The 14,145-nt window shown below is 41.9% G+C and overlaps 2 protein-coding genes across 14 annotated transcripts in view; one reads left to right on the forward strand and one right to left on the reverse strand.

The window, feature by feature from the left end:
* The window catches only part of LOC146492089 (peripheral plasma membrane protein CASK-like), a 49,505-nt gene that overhangs the window by 21,520 nt on the left and 13,840 nt on the right, over positions 1–14,145 (reverse strand). For all 13 annotated transcript variants that reach the window (XM_085152251.1, XM_085152250.1, XM_085152256.1 and 10 more), the window contains exons 2-5: positions 11,486–11,598; positions 6,841–6,946; positions 5,336–5,413; positions 5,136–5,208 (exon numbers count right to left, since the gene is read on the reverse strand). In XM_085152251.1, the coding sequence (XP_085008377.1) occupies positions 5,136–5,208; positions 5,336–5,413; positions 6,841–6,946; positions 11,486–11,598 (370 nt within the window). The remainder of the gene's footprint in view (positions 1–5,135; positions 5,209–5,335; positions 5,414–6,840; positions 6,947–11,485; positions 11,599–14,145) is intronic.
* Positions 1,123–4,349, forward strand: LOC146492090 (putative G-protein coupled receptor 34). The gene is made up of 2 exons (XM_085152266.1): positions 1,123–1,960; positions 2,440–4,349. The coding sequence occupies exon 2, from the start codon at positions 2,469–2,471 to the stop codon at positions 3,741–3,743; it is 1,275 nt and encodes a 424-aa protein (XP_085008392.1). The 5' UTR covers positions 1,123–1,960; positions 2,440–2,468; the 3' UTR covers positions 3,744–4,349.

The raw sequence follows: 14,145 nt of genomic DNA on the forward strand, positions 1-14,145 counted from the left end.
AGTGTGAAAAAGGTGACACCGAAGCTTCACCATGTAGTCACACAGGACTAGTACTGCAGGTCAGAGGCAGGTAAGAAAATATTTGCCGAGTGCAGTGATAGCTGCTGCTAAATTACAACGGCTAGTTTATTAAGGAGAAACACAAAAGAATAATTTCATTTTTTATTATTATTTTATTATTATTAATTAGAAATATCCTGTCTCAGAGTGACGCTGAAAAACTAGTTCATGCATTTATTACTTCCAGGCTAGACTACTGCAATTCATTATTATCAGGATGTCCAAAAAACTCACTGAAAAGCCTTCAGTTAATCCAAAATGCTGCAGCAAGAGTACTGACAGGGACTAGAAAGAGAGAGCATATTTCTCCTGTTTTGGCTTCCCTTCATTGGCTTCCTGTTAAATCCAGAATTGAATTCAAAATCCTGCTCCTCACATACAAGGTCTTAAATAATCAGGCCCCATCTTATCTTAATGACCTTGTAGTACCATATCACCCTATTAGAGCACTTCGCTCTCGCTCTGCAGGCCTACTTGTTGTTCCTAGAGTATTTAAAAGTAGAATGGGAGGGAGAGCCTTCAGTTTTCAGGCCCCTCTTCTGTGGAACCAGCTTCCAGTTTGGATTCAGGAGACAGACACTATCTCTACTTTTAAGATTAGGCTTAAAACTTTCCTTTTTGCTAAAGCATATAGTTAGGGCTGGACCAGGTGACCCTGAATCCTCCCTTAGTTATGCTGCAATAGATGTAGGCTGCCGGGGGATTCCCATGATGCATTGAGTTTTTCCTTTCCAGTCACCTTTCTCACTCACTATGTATTAACAGACCTCTCTGTATTGAATCGTATCTGTTATTAATCTCTGTCTCTCTTCCACAGCATGTCTTTATCCTGTCTTCCTTCTCTCACCCCAACCGGTCGCAGCAGATGGCCGCCCCTCCCTGAGCCTGGTTCTGCCGGAGGTTTCTTCCTGTTAAAAGGGAGTTTTTCCTTCCCACTGTCGCCAAAGTGCTTGCTCATAGGGGGTCATATGATTGTTGGGCTTTTCTCTGTATCTATGAAGCGCCTTGAGGCGACATTTGTTGTGATTTGGCGCTATATAAATAAAATTGAATTGAATTGAATTGAAGGACATTAAGCCAACCGCGTTCACCAGCAGACTTGTAAAAACTGCTTAATCAAAATTGTTATGACACTTTACTTAATATCTAATTCACTGGACAAATAGTGCGGCGACTCGCCACGACCCAAAGCTTTCTGCGAGGAAAACTAATCAGCTGATGTCAGCGGCTGATGAGCAGCGAGGACGGTGTTGCGTGGCATGTTTTCCATCACGGGTTCTGTGTCAGTGCTAATAAAACTGCTTTCCATCACATTTTCACATATTTGTTCTTTTATAATAGTAAATCCAAGTTGCACACCTAATTTTTTTAAAAAGACAACAAATGAAATGATGGGTTTCAGTGATGTATTGTCACACTTTTTGTGACAGTAAGAAGACATGCAAAACCACAGTGAGTGTGAAAAGTGGTGGGCTCACTTCCTGTCTTCTTATTCTTTGCAAATTTTGTAGGGGGGGTGGAGAGAGAGAGAGAGCGAGAGAGAGAGAGCGAGAGAGAGAGAGAGAGGGGGCCGTCTCACATCTATGAGAGAGGAGAGGCTATGAAAGAGCTTTCCAGTAAAGACTGAAGACAAGCTGAGCAGAAGCGGTGACACAGACAAGCCTGCAGGATAAATGACTTCAGAGGTGAAAACGGCAAAAAGGCGGTGCTCAGCCAGGACTAGTTTCTTTTAACCTAAAACAATTAAACTCACCTTTATTTGTTTAACAAAAGCTTAAAGAGACTGATAATGGAGCAGCATTAGAAGTTGGATGGAGGAAAATACACGCAGGACTACTGTGAGCTCACACTCCTACACATTCACAGCTGTGTTGGATCTACTGTGGAAGGATTATTGATGGTGAGTGTTGCACCTTAATCCAAACATCTGTGTGTACGAGTCAGAGTGACTGTGAGCACTTTTGCATCTGCAGCGTGCACCCCTTGGCTCCGCTCTAACACCGTGGGACTGGAATTTATGCGTTAAACAGGCATAAAACTTCTGATTAGTCATGACTCCTGCTCCCACCCGTGAAAGCTAAATCACAGTGGAACTTTGAAAAAGCTGCACAGTGTACGGAGCTTTAATTTTGTAAGGTGCCGCACCTTTTTTCAACACAAATTACTATAATTTCCACTTGATGGTGGAAAACTCACAGATCATTACTTGTGTGTGACCTTAATCTACAACCTACGTATTACTCACCTCACTGTGTATTACTCATAAAACACACAATTGCAGTTTCAGTCCGTGCACCTTGTTTTGCTGCACTTTTGACTGCAAGAGCTTCTTTGTCTATTCAGTGAAAATAAGCTGATTTCCCCCCTTTTTTCCCTTAGGTCCTGATGTTTAAATCTTCTGAGCCACAATGAATACGACTTTCAGGCCGGTACTCCAAACCTCTGCAGTGTTCGACACCTCTCTCCCTATATCCACGTCATCCCTCCCAGGCTACATGTCATCGGCTTCTCTTTCTCCTTTCTCCACCTCAAACTACACAGCGGTCACTTCAACCCCGATGCCTTGCTCATTTAATAATGAAAGCCTCCGTGTTCTGCAGGCGGTGGTCTACTCTCTTTTCTTCATCTTTGGACTTGTGGGTAACCTCTTTGCTTTGTGGGTCTTCCTGTTCCTGCATTCGGGCCGAAACTCAGTGCGGGTGTTCCTCATCAACTGTGCAGTGGCTGATCTGGTCTTCCTGGCATGCCTGCCCTTCAGGGTCTTCTTCCATATTAATGGAAACAAATGGGTACTGGGACCTGTGGCCTGCAAGATGGTGGGAAACCTATTTTACATGAACATGTACATGAGCATATTTCTACTCGGATTCATCAGTCTGGACAGGTACTTGAGGCTGAAGGGGAAGGGCAGAGCACGGAGAGGCCTAAGGCTGAGGCTGTGGGGGCAAAGCAAGCCGTGGAGCTGGGTGGCATGTGGAGTTCTGTGGATTGCGTTCCTGGTGGGTGTGATTCCCATGATTGCCACACCAGAGGATAAGGAACACAGCGATAAGTGCTTCCAGTACAAAACGCGACAAAAAGCCTACTGGAAAGCCTACATCAACGCAGGGCTGGTGGTGATGTTCTGGTTCATCTTCATCATCCTCGTGGTTTCCTATGCCAAGATTGCCTCACGGCTGCAGCAGGTGTCACGGGACAAGCCGGACCTACCTAACGCACAGAGATACAGGAGAACCGCAAAGAAGTCCTTCTTTGTCCTCTTTCTCTTCACCATCTGCTTCGGGCCCTACCACGCCTTTCGCCCCTTCTACATCTCCTCCCAATTGAGCTCAAGCCTATCCTGTAATTACATGCAAATCATGGACTGGACCAATGAGGTGATGTTGTTATTCTCAGCCTTTAACAGTTGCTTGGATCCTGTCATGTACTTTCTGTTGTCGGGCTCGGTGCGCAAAGCTGCCCTCCAAGCACTCGGACGCAGACTCGGCCACCGGCTTCTCTTCCTGAATGACGTGACATCCAACAGCTCCACCATGGATTTCAGACGGCCGTCTGTCCCTGTGGTTGTACCCAACCTCGGTGTTAACACTCAGTCGCTCACCCCCAGAACCAGTATGTGTGTCATCAACTCTAACCTCCGCTGCACAAGAGTGACTACGCTTCCACCTACTGGCCAACAGTGATCACAGGAGGAAAAAAAAAATCGGAGTAAAGCATTTCTATTGACAGCTTCGGTTCTAACAAATTATGCCCCCGTACATGAACCCCTGTCAGAGATGGATTTTTAACCAATTTCCATTATTGGTTAAAGACAACAGATTTATGTCTGAAGACGTACTACAGCATCAGCCGTGTCTTTAAAAATTTACTTTTCTTTAAAGACTAATGATGATGTGAAATGTGTGTGCGTGTGTGTGAGTGAATGTCAAGAATTTTCAGTATTAAAAAAAAGTTTTACGAAGAAAAAATAAATTGCTGTAGACTTTAATAGAGAACTAACTTTTCTCTTTTCACACTCTTTCAGCACAGAGCACATTATATTGGCATACCTCTACTGTTACAGTGGTGGATCCTCTAACAACAACCAGTGTTTCAAACAATGAGGTCAGAGTATGTAAGAGCTCAGGCTTCCTGCGTTAAATGCTTTGACTGTGGATCATAACTCTGGATCCAGTGAAAGAAAAACTAATATCATTTTATTTATTAAGTGTGAATCATGCAGATTAATCGCAGTGAGTCTGCTCATGTAAGATAATAGTTTATTTACCCCAAATTTGTTTTAATTTTGAGCGGCTGGAATGGACAATAACCTATCCTTTAAGCCTTTTGCTTTGCTTGAGCTCTGGAGCTCAACAGTCTGCTCTTACAAGAAGCAAACGAAAGCCAGCTTTGACCCACCATGATGATCAGCGCTTGCACTGGTTCTGCTGCTGACAGCTTTGAGCCCTGTGTGGTCAAATGGCTCAGATGGGATCAAGGGCCTGGTTCAGCACTGCTCCATATGGTCTAGTAGTGTCGGACACCTGTGTTTGAGGGTTAATCCTGTTGGAAATACTGGGGGATTCTGATTTTGCTCTAGGAATGCCTAATAAATCCACACAGTTGATTTATTTACAGCCGTAGATCCCCAAGTATTAAGTAAATATATTTCTAAAGGTGACGTCTGGTCAAAACTTCATATTAATAGCACATTTAGAAATGTATTTACTTACAACTTTACTAAAATTGGTGTTCAATATTTATTTTACCGCTGTATGCTACAGCTAACACTGACTCTTGCTGAGGTGTTGGTTTGCCAAAAGGAAAAAAAAAAGAGACTTCATGGTGGTTTATTCTAAAAACCAGAGTAACTAAACTTAATATTAAAAGCGGATATTGAGGGAAATTTTCGGGTAAAGCATGGGTCGCTTTTAGCATTTGCCTTCCCACAAGCAGTGAAGACAGCGTCTTCACAGGAAGGCAGTAACACTGTGCAGTATACACTTCTGGTGTGATAAATATATTTAATAGGTTGTCCTTTGCGAGTCACGGAACATGTTCTGTGGTTTCACTAGCTTGACTGCGCGAAAGCTCACCTTTACATCACGGTGAATCACATTGTTGTCATGGCAGTATCGAAGCGCCTCCAGAATCTGCCTCATGTAGTGGCTGGAGGGACAGAAAGCAGAAACAGAAGGGGGGCATCATTTAGAGCGTGCACAGAGATGTTGTGTATTTCAGGCTTTAATAATATTTGAAAATGTGAAGCCCACACTTCACAGACTGTGTCCCCTACCTGGCCACTGCTTCGCTGTACACAAACCCAGCATCAGCTCGCTTCACGATTTCAAAACACAGGTCTGCACCGTCCATACTAGAAAAAAAGAAGAAAGGTTTATGGTGGGTATGAAATGATCTGTTTAGTAATGAGTAAGCTGAGAACTCTTTATTAGTATAGATTTAGATTTGGTTTAGATTCAGGCTACATTTGAATCATTTTAATAATCAGATGAAATACAAAAAAAAATAACAGCCGATACAATAAATTATTTTTCCTTCAAACACTTCTCATGTATAGTGCTGTAAAAAGTATTTGCCTCCTCCCTGATTTCTTTTTTGCATAATTGTCACACTTGAATGTTTCAGCTCATCAAACAAATTTTAATATTAGCCAAACATAACCCAAGTAAATCCAGAATGCAGTTGGCCCTGTGTGAGAAAGTAAGGCCCACTCTTCTTTATAGAAGTGTTTTAATTCAGCCACACTGGAGGGTTTTCAAGCATGAACAGGCTGTTTAAGGTCATGCCATCAGATTTAAGTCTGGACTTTGCCAAGGCCACTCTAAAACCTTTGTTTTTTTTCTTCAAATAAGCTAATCAGAGGTGGACTAGCTGCTGTGTTTTGGATCTGTTTCATCATAATTAAAAGCACTCTTGAGCTTCACGACATGAACTGATGGTCGTACATTCTCCTTCAGGATTTTGCAGTAGAGAGCAGAATTCATGGTTCCATCAATCACAGCAACAAAACAACCCCAGAGCATCACACTACCACCACCATGTTTGCCTGTTGCTATGATGATCTTTTTATAAAATGTTGTTAGTTGTACATCAGATGTAACAGGACTCAAACCTTGTGTTTTTTAGATGTTATTCTGGGGTCTTTAGTGACCTCCTTGATGAGTGGTGCACTCTTGGAGTCATTCTGGTAGGCTAGCGTCTCATTCCATTTACGGATAATGACTCTCATTGTGGTTCGCTGGAGGCCCAAAGCCTAAGAAGTGGCTTTTGTAACCCTTTCCAGATTGATACATGTCAGTGACTTTGTGTCTCAGCTGCGTCTTTAGATTGTTGAATGATGCTTTTTGAGAGATTTTTTTAAACCCTGCTTCATTTTGTCAGACAAGTAGGTTTACATAGCTTTTCTTTTCCCCCCTTTAAATTAAATTATTTGTTTGAAACATGCAAGTGTTAAAAGATGCAAAAATTTAAGAAATCAGGAACTGTACACTATTATACTTATGATTACATATTGCGCTGGCCTAGCAATATCTTCAAATATCACACTTTTTTTTTCCTTTTTCTCGTCAAAGAGACCAAGAAGTCTGAAACCACAAAAACAAGGGGGTGTGAAATTACCAGTAACAGCCATCTGCCTAGTGCTGATAAAATTAGTTGGTAACTGTTTGCCTAGTGCGGTGGTGACGGTAGTTTATAAGAGAAAAGCTGCCATACATAAAACATACAAAAACCAAACCTAAAATTGGATGGGAATGTGAACTGTGTGCACGACACACTTACAATTCAAAGACCATGTAGAGCATGCCATCGGAGCTGTAAGTCTCCAGCAGCTCCACGATGTGGGGGTGTTTCAGCATGTGGCAGATGCTCGCCTCTCGCTTCAGATCTGTGAGAAAGAAATTCAACATGGGCTATGGTGAGACACATCGAACACGTCGGATTTCATCCAGTCTAATTATACTTCCAGGTTGTGAGGTAAAGTGCTAATATTTAAATGTATGCCAAGAGTCGTGTTACTGCTTCGTAGACTTTAAAGTACACCTAAAATGCTTTTCCTTATTTTCTGACATCTATTTACAGCTCCAGTGCTGTATGTCTATACTTAAAATGGAAAACGTTTCAAATGAAGCTGACAGCATATATGCGAGTGAGTCTTCAGACTGCTCTAAAAGGTCTTTTCCCCCCCGGCTCTTAGCTCTAGGTGATGTCAGTGGGAGTGGATTGGATCCCCAATATCATCATCTCATGCACAAGGTTCAGCTTGTGAGCACAGCAGCCCGCCCACAGACCCTCTGTTTGTGAGACGCATGCAATTAAAGGGAGGAGAGGAAAGCTAAAAGAGCTAAAACAGAGGTTGACTGAGGAGCTGCAGGATAAAAGGAAAAAAGTTTATTTTCAACTGAATCAGGCGAAGCTACCCTGTTAAGAGTCCAACAATTTGAACACAGAGTTGGAAATGAGCCTAAAAAGTTTGCTTATACAAAAACTGAAGCTTTTCATTCAGGTATTGCAAACTTTCAATATCAGATTAGCTTTTATTGTGTCCTGGGAGAAATTTACCTTGGACAAGCGAGGGAAACGCATCATGTAAAATAACAGACAGATGCAAACAATAGTTTACAATTTTACCAATTATGGCACTAAAGAAATTATACCTATTTCATTTACAGTTTGGTATCCTAAACCTTTTCCATGAGGGCATTATAAAGCATGTGATTTTTGGTCCTAGTAATGTTCAAGTCCTGCTTTATCAGTGATATCTGAAGGGAAGATGAGGGGAGTATCCCGACTACCTTTCCGCCTATTGATGGACTTTATGCACTCAGTACTATAGGATCAATTTTCCTTCAACCTAAATGTTTGCATTGTGAAACACATCTCCCTCTATACTATACTCACCCTATAAAACATTTAGATCCTTTATGTTTAAATGCAGAAAACGACAGAAACATAGAAATACCTGACTGCTCTTTTCATACCTCAGCAGGCTGCCTGCCACATGACTAACTCAACACTGGGGGGAGCTGCAGAGCATTTAATTTGCCAGGTATCCTCTTCTTGATATATAGACTACAGACTAACTGATCAACAAGCTGGTCTCTACCAGAAAGAATGCACATCTGGACCACTGTCATCAACATCATGACTAATCCAGATCTGCAGAAACAATTGCAACATGACTGTGGGGATTTCTCATGTTTTGACTGCCTGGATGGAAAACACGGCTACGATTAGAGGACAGACTTCTCTCTTGTGAGAAGAGCAACGACACGTTGTCTAATACACTGACAGACAACTGGCAGGACATGAGGTAACGACAGAGATGCAGACTGCTGAGGCGAGCTAACAGACATAATGTGCTGCTGTTGGGCTTCTCAGTCCATAAAAAGCTCATTTACACACTCCGCTCCCCATCTGTAAATCTACTGATCTTTGTGTGTGTGAGTGTGTGCTCTCTTTGTGTCGTGACCGCTATCATTATGCAATACAGAGAACCGACAGAGTCCCCACTACAGAGCCCCCTATTCTGCTCTCCCTTTGCTTCCATCATTTCCTCCTTCTCGCCCTTTTCACACCGATCCCTCGCCCGTCTCATCGAGTAGCCATTCTTGAACTTAACAATGCTGCCCACTGTCCAACGAGGAAACGGCTGATGGAGCCAGAGAGGCCTGGAACGCTCTGAATGAAGCTGATGCCGTCCACTGGGCCTTTTCCAAAGCAGGCCTCGGTTAGCCTTTGTCATGTCATGCTAATAAATTGCACTTTGAAGACTGCAGGACCATGTTGCCACACCATCTCCTGATATTCTAACTATCATATAAAACTAATGTACAGAAATCACACTAAGAAGTCATTTAGGCTTGCCCATTCACCAGTGTTACTTTGTCTTCACTTCTGATAAATGACTTTTTCAATATTTAACATGTCTAACAAATAATACTGCAAATTGAACTACTGTATTCCCCCCCCCAACAATTCAATACCTGTAAGTTTTTATGGTCATTGTGAGTCATCTACATCTGTCTTTTACTCAATACTCCAGACTCTTAATTATCGTATTCATCTTTTATTCATTCCACCTCTCTCACGTGTTTCGCACAGAAATACATTTGTATATAAATCCAAATATTTGTTGCGTTAGCTCGAAGCTCAGCCCAGCCTGCAGCTCTGTCTCCTTTTCACTCGGATTTATGCTGACACGGAGTCTTTCTTAATAAGCTAAGGTATGTGGTCTCATGAAATCACTCTGGCTGCACTCCAGTTTTTCACATTGCCACTCCGAGTGGCCGACTTGCAGATTTTCAGTCATAAGTCAAAAAAAAAAAAAAAAAAAATGCTTAGGTTTACCAAATTTAAGGTGAAACTTTTACTGTGATCGACTCTTTGGGGTTTCACCTTAGCATGACTGGTTTTCTTGTAGGGCGCTTGGTCCCATGATCCAAACAAATGTTTATGTAATTTGTTTTATATGGTAACCCACATAGACAAACTGAGGCAAATGTATAACCGTCATCCTCACACTGATAACAACTGATAATCACCGGGTCTGTAAAAGCCTGAACATTTATAGCAACCCAATGATCAATTAACTAATTAACTGAGTGACAAAATTACTCTGCAAAGCTTGAAAAATTAATTAACAGTTCAAGTCTAATCAAGCAAAAACACCAGAAAACTCTGGAATTGTTTAACATTTGACAGACTGCATGATTTAAAGAAAAAAAAAAAAAAAAAAAGGTTATTATGTGAGATGCACCCATGAAAAACATCAAATCTTTTCGAGCAGTGCTTTACACCTGATTCTGCTACTGTGTTGTTTGGTGCCATTTATTGCAAACAAGGCATGTTGGCATTTTAACAATTTCTTTATTTAACAATATTATTTTTATGCTGGTCCTCCGTTCACACACTGCTGTGGGACGCATCCCATTCTCCAACAGTGTCATCAGGACTGCAGGCAGGCCTTTCAATCCTCTCCACTCCCAATCCTGGAAGGTATCTCTGATAAACCCCGCTCTGTGAGGGTGAGCGTTGTCATCTTAGAGGAAAGACCAGATTTGTTTTTTCATGGGCGCAACCCACAAACTCAACTCTGCTGCTCAACCCATAAATGCGTTTTTCTTTCTTATGTAGCACCATTTAAGGCCAAACAAACAGGCTTTCCAATAGTACGGCACTTTTTAACAGAATAAAAAAGGACGTTTATCACGCAGCCTTTTCTGAATGTGCTTTAAATAATTTTAAACACTGAAGCTGTATTAAATTGTTATTGATACCGACGTCTATCTAACAGTATTAACCACCCACAGCCCTTAAAACCCTCCCCTCAATATCTGCTACGGATACGATCTCTTGCTGCCTAGCACAGTAAATCCCCACATTTGTGAAATGAGCTGCTCTCTGTTTATCGCAATATGAAAAAGCATACAATGTAATATTGTTGGCATTCCTAGAAATGCACCATGTGACACGAGAGCCTCTGTAACAAGTCATGCACCAAAGCCCCAACCTTTAACGTATTGGAAGAATTCGACATCTTTATCATCACATTTGGAAGTCTGCTCATTTTTGTGCCATTCCTGGTGAAAGCGACCACATGGTGAAGCATGTGTGAAGTGACCCAAGAGATTTAAAAAAAAAAATAAAAAAAAATGCTTTGAAATATTTCTGAGGTAAGAGAAACTCTTAAATGTGGGTGGTTTATGTTTTCAGATGAATACAATTAGCACAAAAATAACCTGGGTGTAAGTTCTGGTTTGGGAAACCTTGGTGTAACACTCCGATTTTTCCCTCTTTTTCCTCCCTCGGGTCATTTCCTTTTCCTGCTGTTATTGGCTGCCAGAATAATCTCTGGCTGGGGCATCACAGATGGCCCATAGTGAATGCCAATACTACCACCAACACACACACACCTGTGATTTTTGTCTCAATCCCTCACTCCCCACCCTGACACACACACACACACACAACCCAGCATGACAAAACCCAAACCCACATGGTGAGACAAGGCATGCATGGAGCATCTCACAAAATGTGAGCCTATCGCACCCTAAACCAACACACGACACATGCAGTTCCAAGATATTACTCATCTGGGTGCAGTGTATGCAACATTATGGCCTGTTTATTTATATGTGAGAGGCCATTATGCACTCTGTGAGTGCCACAGTGTTTGATGTCTGAGCCAACCTCCATTTGCAGTTTAATCCCAATATTTGTTTTAACCCACAAGAACATGGGGGGTCCCATTACACAGAACACGGCTCTTCTAGGTCTGTTAAAGAGTGCCGTTCCTTGAATAATCTCTATAGCGATGCTCTCTTGCCCTGGTTATGTTAACCCCTTCCATCTGGTGCTTTAAGTGAAAAACCAGCACACGTGACCTGCCAGCCCCAGATCAATCCAGGTCTGCTGTGCTTCTCACCTTCTGTGCTGAGGCCAGGGCTGGAGGTAAAGCTGGCCACATCAACAATCTTTACAGCAAACTGCTGGCCGGTGTCCCTGTTGATGCAGCGCCTCACCACGCTGAAGGGACCCCTGCAATACAAAAAGGTTTAGAGTTAGTCACAGATACCTACAGACACAAACACAAGCCTCTGCATGCATTTCTTTCATTCACTTCATGACTCCTGAGTTCAGTGAGCGCCTGCCATAAACCTATGTACACATAATGATGGGCACACACTAGTCTTGGGCAGTGGGCAGACATAGTGTTGTTTCTGGGAATATTCTGGATTTACAGTGGGTGGTTAGCTACGCTTCGTAGTCTCCATGCTCGTGCCAGTGGGAATTACAGAGCGGTGTGGTGCAGCGCAGCTGTAAAAGCTAAAATAAAAGCTTTATTATAGAGACCTGTGCTAGGGAGACCTACCCTACACAGTTTATTTTGGGGGAAATGAGGTGGCAGATATTGCAAATTTGTGTTTCCTCTTATAGCTGCTTTGGAGCTTGACATGTGCAGAAAGGCAAGATTTCCTGATTTGAGCAGCATTTCTTGAGATTTTCAATTTAATATGAAAAAAGCAGATTTAGATTTCAAATGACAAATTTGTTCACTCAACAATCTGCCTACATACGCGTTAAGCCTCTACAGAATTATCAGCAAACGAACGCTGAGAAATTCATATCCTGCATGACCTTTCTACTGGTATGCGTGGTAGCACACAAGTTAAAGTGTACACCTGATAACTTCTCAGTCAAGAGTGCTCAAATTAATCAAGTACTGATATAGCGAGGACAAGAACGAGAAGAAGGAACAAAAACACTTTTTCAAGGGGTTTAAATAGCTTATTAAGAGGAACCTGTATAAAGAACCTACTCTTCTTTCTCATGGTTTAATCACAATATAAAAATAAATATAAGATTATAATGAACCAACAGTTTGAAAGAATTTGAAAATACATGCATGCCACATACAGCTGCCTCTAATAAGTAAGCATAACACAAACAGCTCTCTAAATGCTGCAAGTTCTGCTCAAAGTGGCCTCTTCAGCAAGCAGCGGATCTCAAAGAAACAACACTGCTAGCTCCTGTCACGCTGTGAAGTTTATTTGATGTTTAATTGAGAGTGGAAGAAGAGAAGGATCACTAAATGATATCCAAAACTATCCCAACAGCAGACCACCCTGACTAAAGGGAGACATGAGACAGGAACTTTCAAAGTAAAAGCACCTTAATTTACCAGTTGTGAAATGAATCACAGCATTGCTGGACGGAACAAACAAACTTCTTTGTGTACTTGGCTGCCCAGGTTGTTTTTTTTAATAAGATGCTATGTAAACAACAAAACATAGATAATCTATTACTTTCGCAATCCAGATTACAACCCGTCTTAAGGAAAAGAAAAAAGAAAAATAAATCTTTGCTGTAGGCATATACTCGAGATGTTGCAGTTCATTTCGAGATAAGCTACTTCACATTTATAGAAATTGTAAGGATTTGAACATTATAAAAATGATTCCCAAAGCTATACATATGCTGATAATCCTGATACCCTAGGCAGCTTGTATAGTAATTTCATCCACATTGATCAACACATGTAGGAGAAGTTGGGGAACAGATCATTATAATAATAGGTTTTAAAAAAAATAATTAAAAATTAAAACCCTAAGTATTTGAACAATTACATCATTTCTGTCATTTTGCTTCCACCGTCACAACACACACTGCTTTTATAGTGTGTACACATTGGTGTAACCCAAGACACCTGTCAGCTTTCCTGATGAGATCATACGAGCAGCAGGTCACGTTCGTGTAGGAACTGGAACATTTTGTGTAAAAACAGACACTGAAAGTAAAGACATGCATATTTTCTGTCTCCGGGCCCACTGAGAGTTACAGACGCACACATACCCCTGCTGTGGTACAGCTGTCTCTACATCTCCCAGATCTGCAATCCTCAGTGGTGGAAACAGTTCTGCTCACTCACACACTCTTACACACACATCCACAGCAACACCTATCTGATGAAGCCCTGATTGGTAGCTGTTACCAGGTACTGCTTTAGCTGAATCAGTGAATGAAGTTGCCTGATGATGCCCTTCCTGTGCCGAGCATGGCAGCTGCACAGCTGCTGTATTTGCTCTCACGTTAGTTTGTAAAGACTAACCCGTACAAATGCAGGCAGCATGTGCACACTGTGAGCCAAGAGAACTCTTAAAACACTCTTCTCATCGGGGTGCGCAGGAATCCAGTTGATGATCTGACAGTCTCAGCGACCTTTGCCCTTGGGTTGATGTGCTGAAACAGCTGTGTTTACCCATTAGGAAGTGGGAGGTGTGGGTTGCTGCTTGAGTGCTTGATGGGACTTCTGACACCCCTGTTCCAACCCTGCAATCTTAACCAGCTGCAAAAGCGAGATGGGTATCGTTTTCACTTTGAGTGTCTGTCTGTCTGTCTGTCTGTCTGTCTGTCTGCTGCAGCAATTCTCTCTGTGATTATTCTCCATGAATGATCACATGATTGGCTCATTATTCATTAGTCTTTAAAGCAAGCTTTCACCTGAAATTAATGTCAGGAGGACAAACAAGCAAGCCATACAAGCACATGGCTAATTAACATACTACAATAGCCATTTCTCAATCC

Source organism: Neolamprologus multifasciatus, chromosome 23, assembly GCF_963576455.1.
Source record: "Neolamprologus multifasciatus chromosome 23, fNeoMul1.2, whole genome shotgun sequence".
Classification (NCBI taxonomy): Eukaryota; Metazoa; Chordata; class Actinopteri; order Cichliformes; family Cichlidae; genus Neolamprologus; species Neolamprologus multifasciatus.

Bases quoted from the DNA above. Each gene is read 5' to 3' on its own strand.
- LOC146492090 (XM_085152266.1), top strand. From the start codon at position 2,469: ATGAATACGACTTTCAGGCCGGTACTCCAAACCTCTGCAGTGTTCGAC.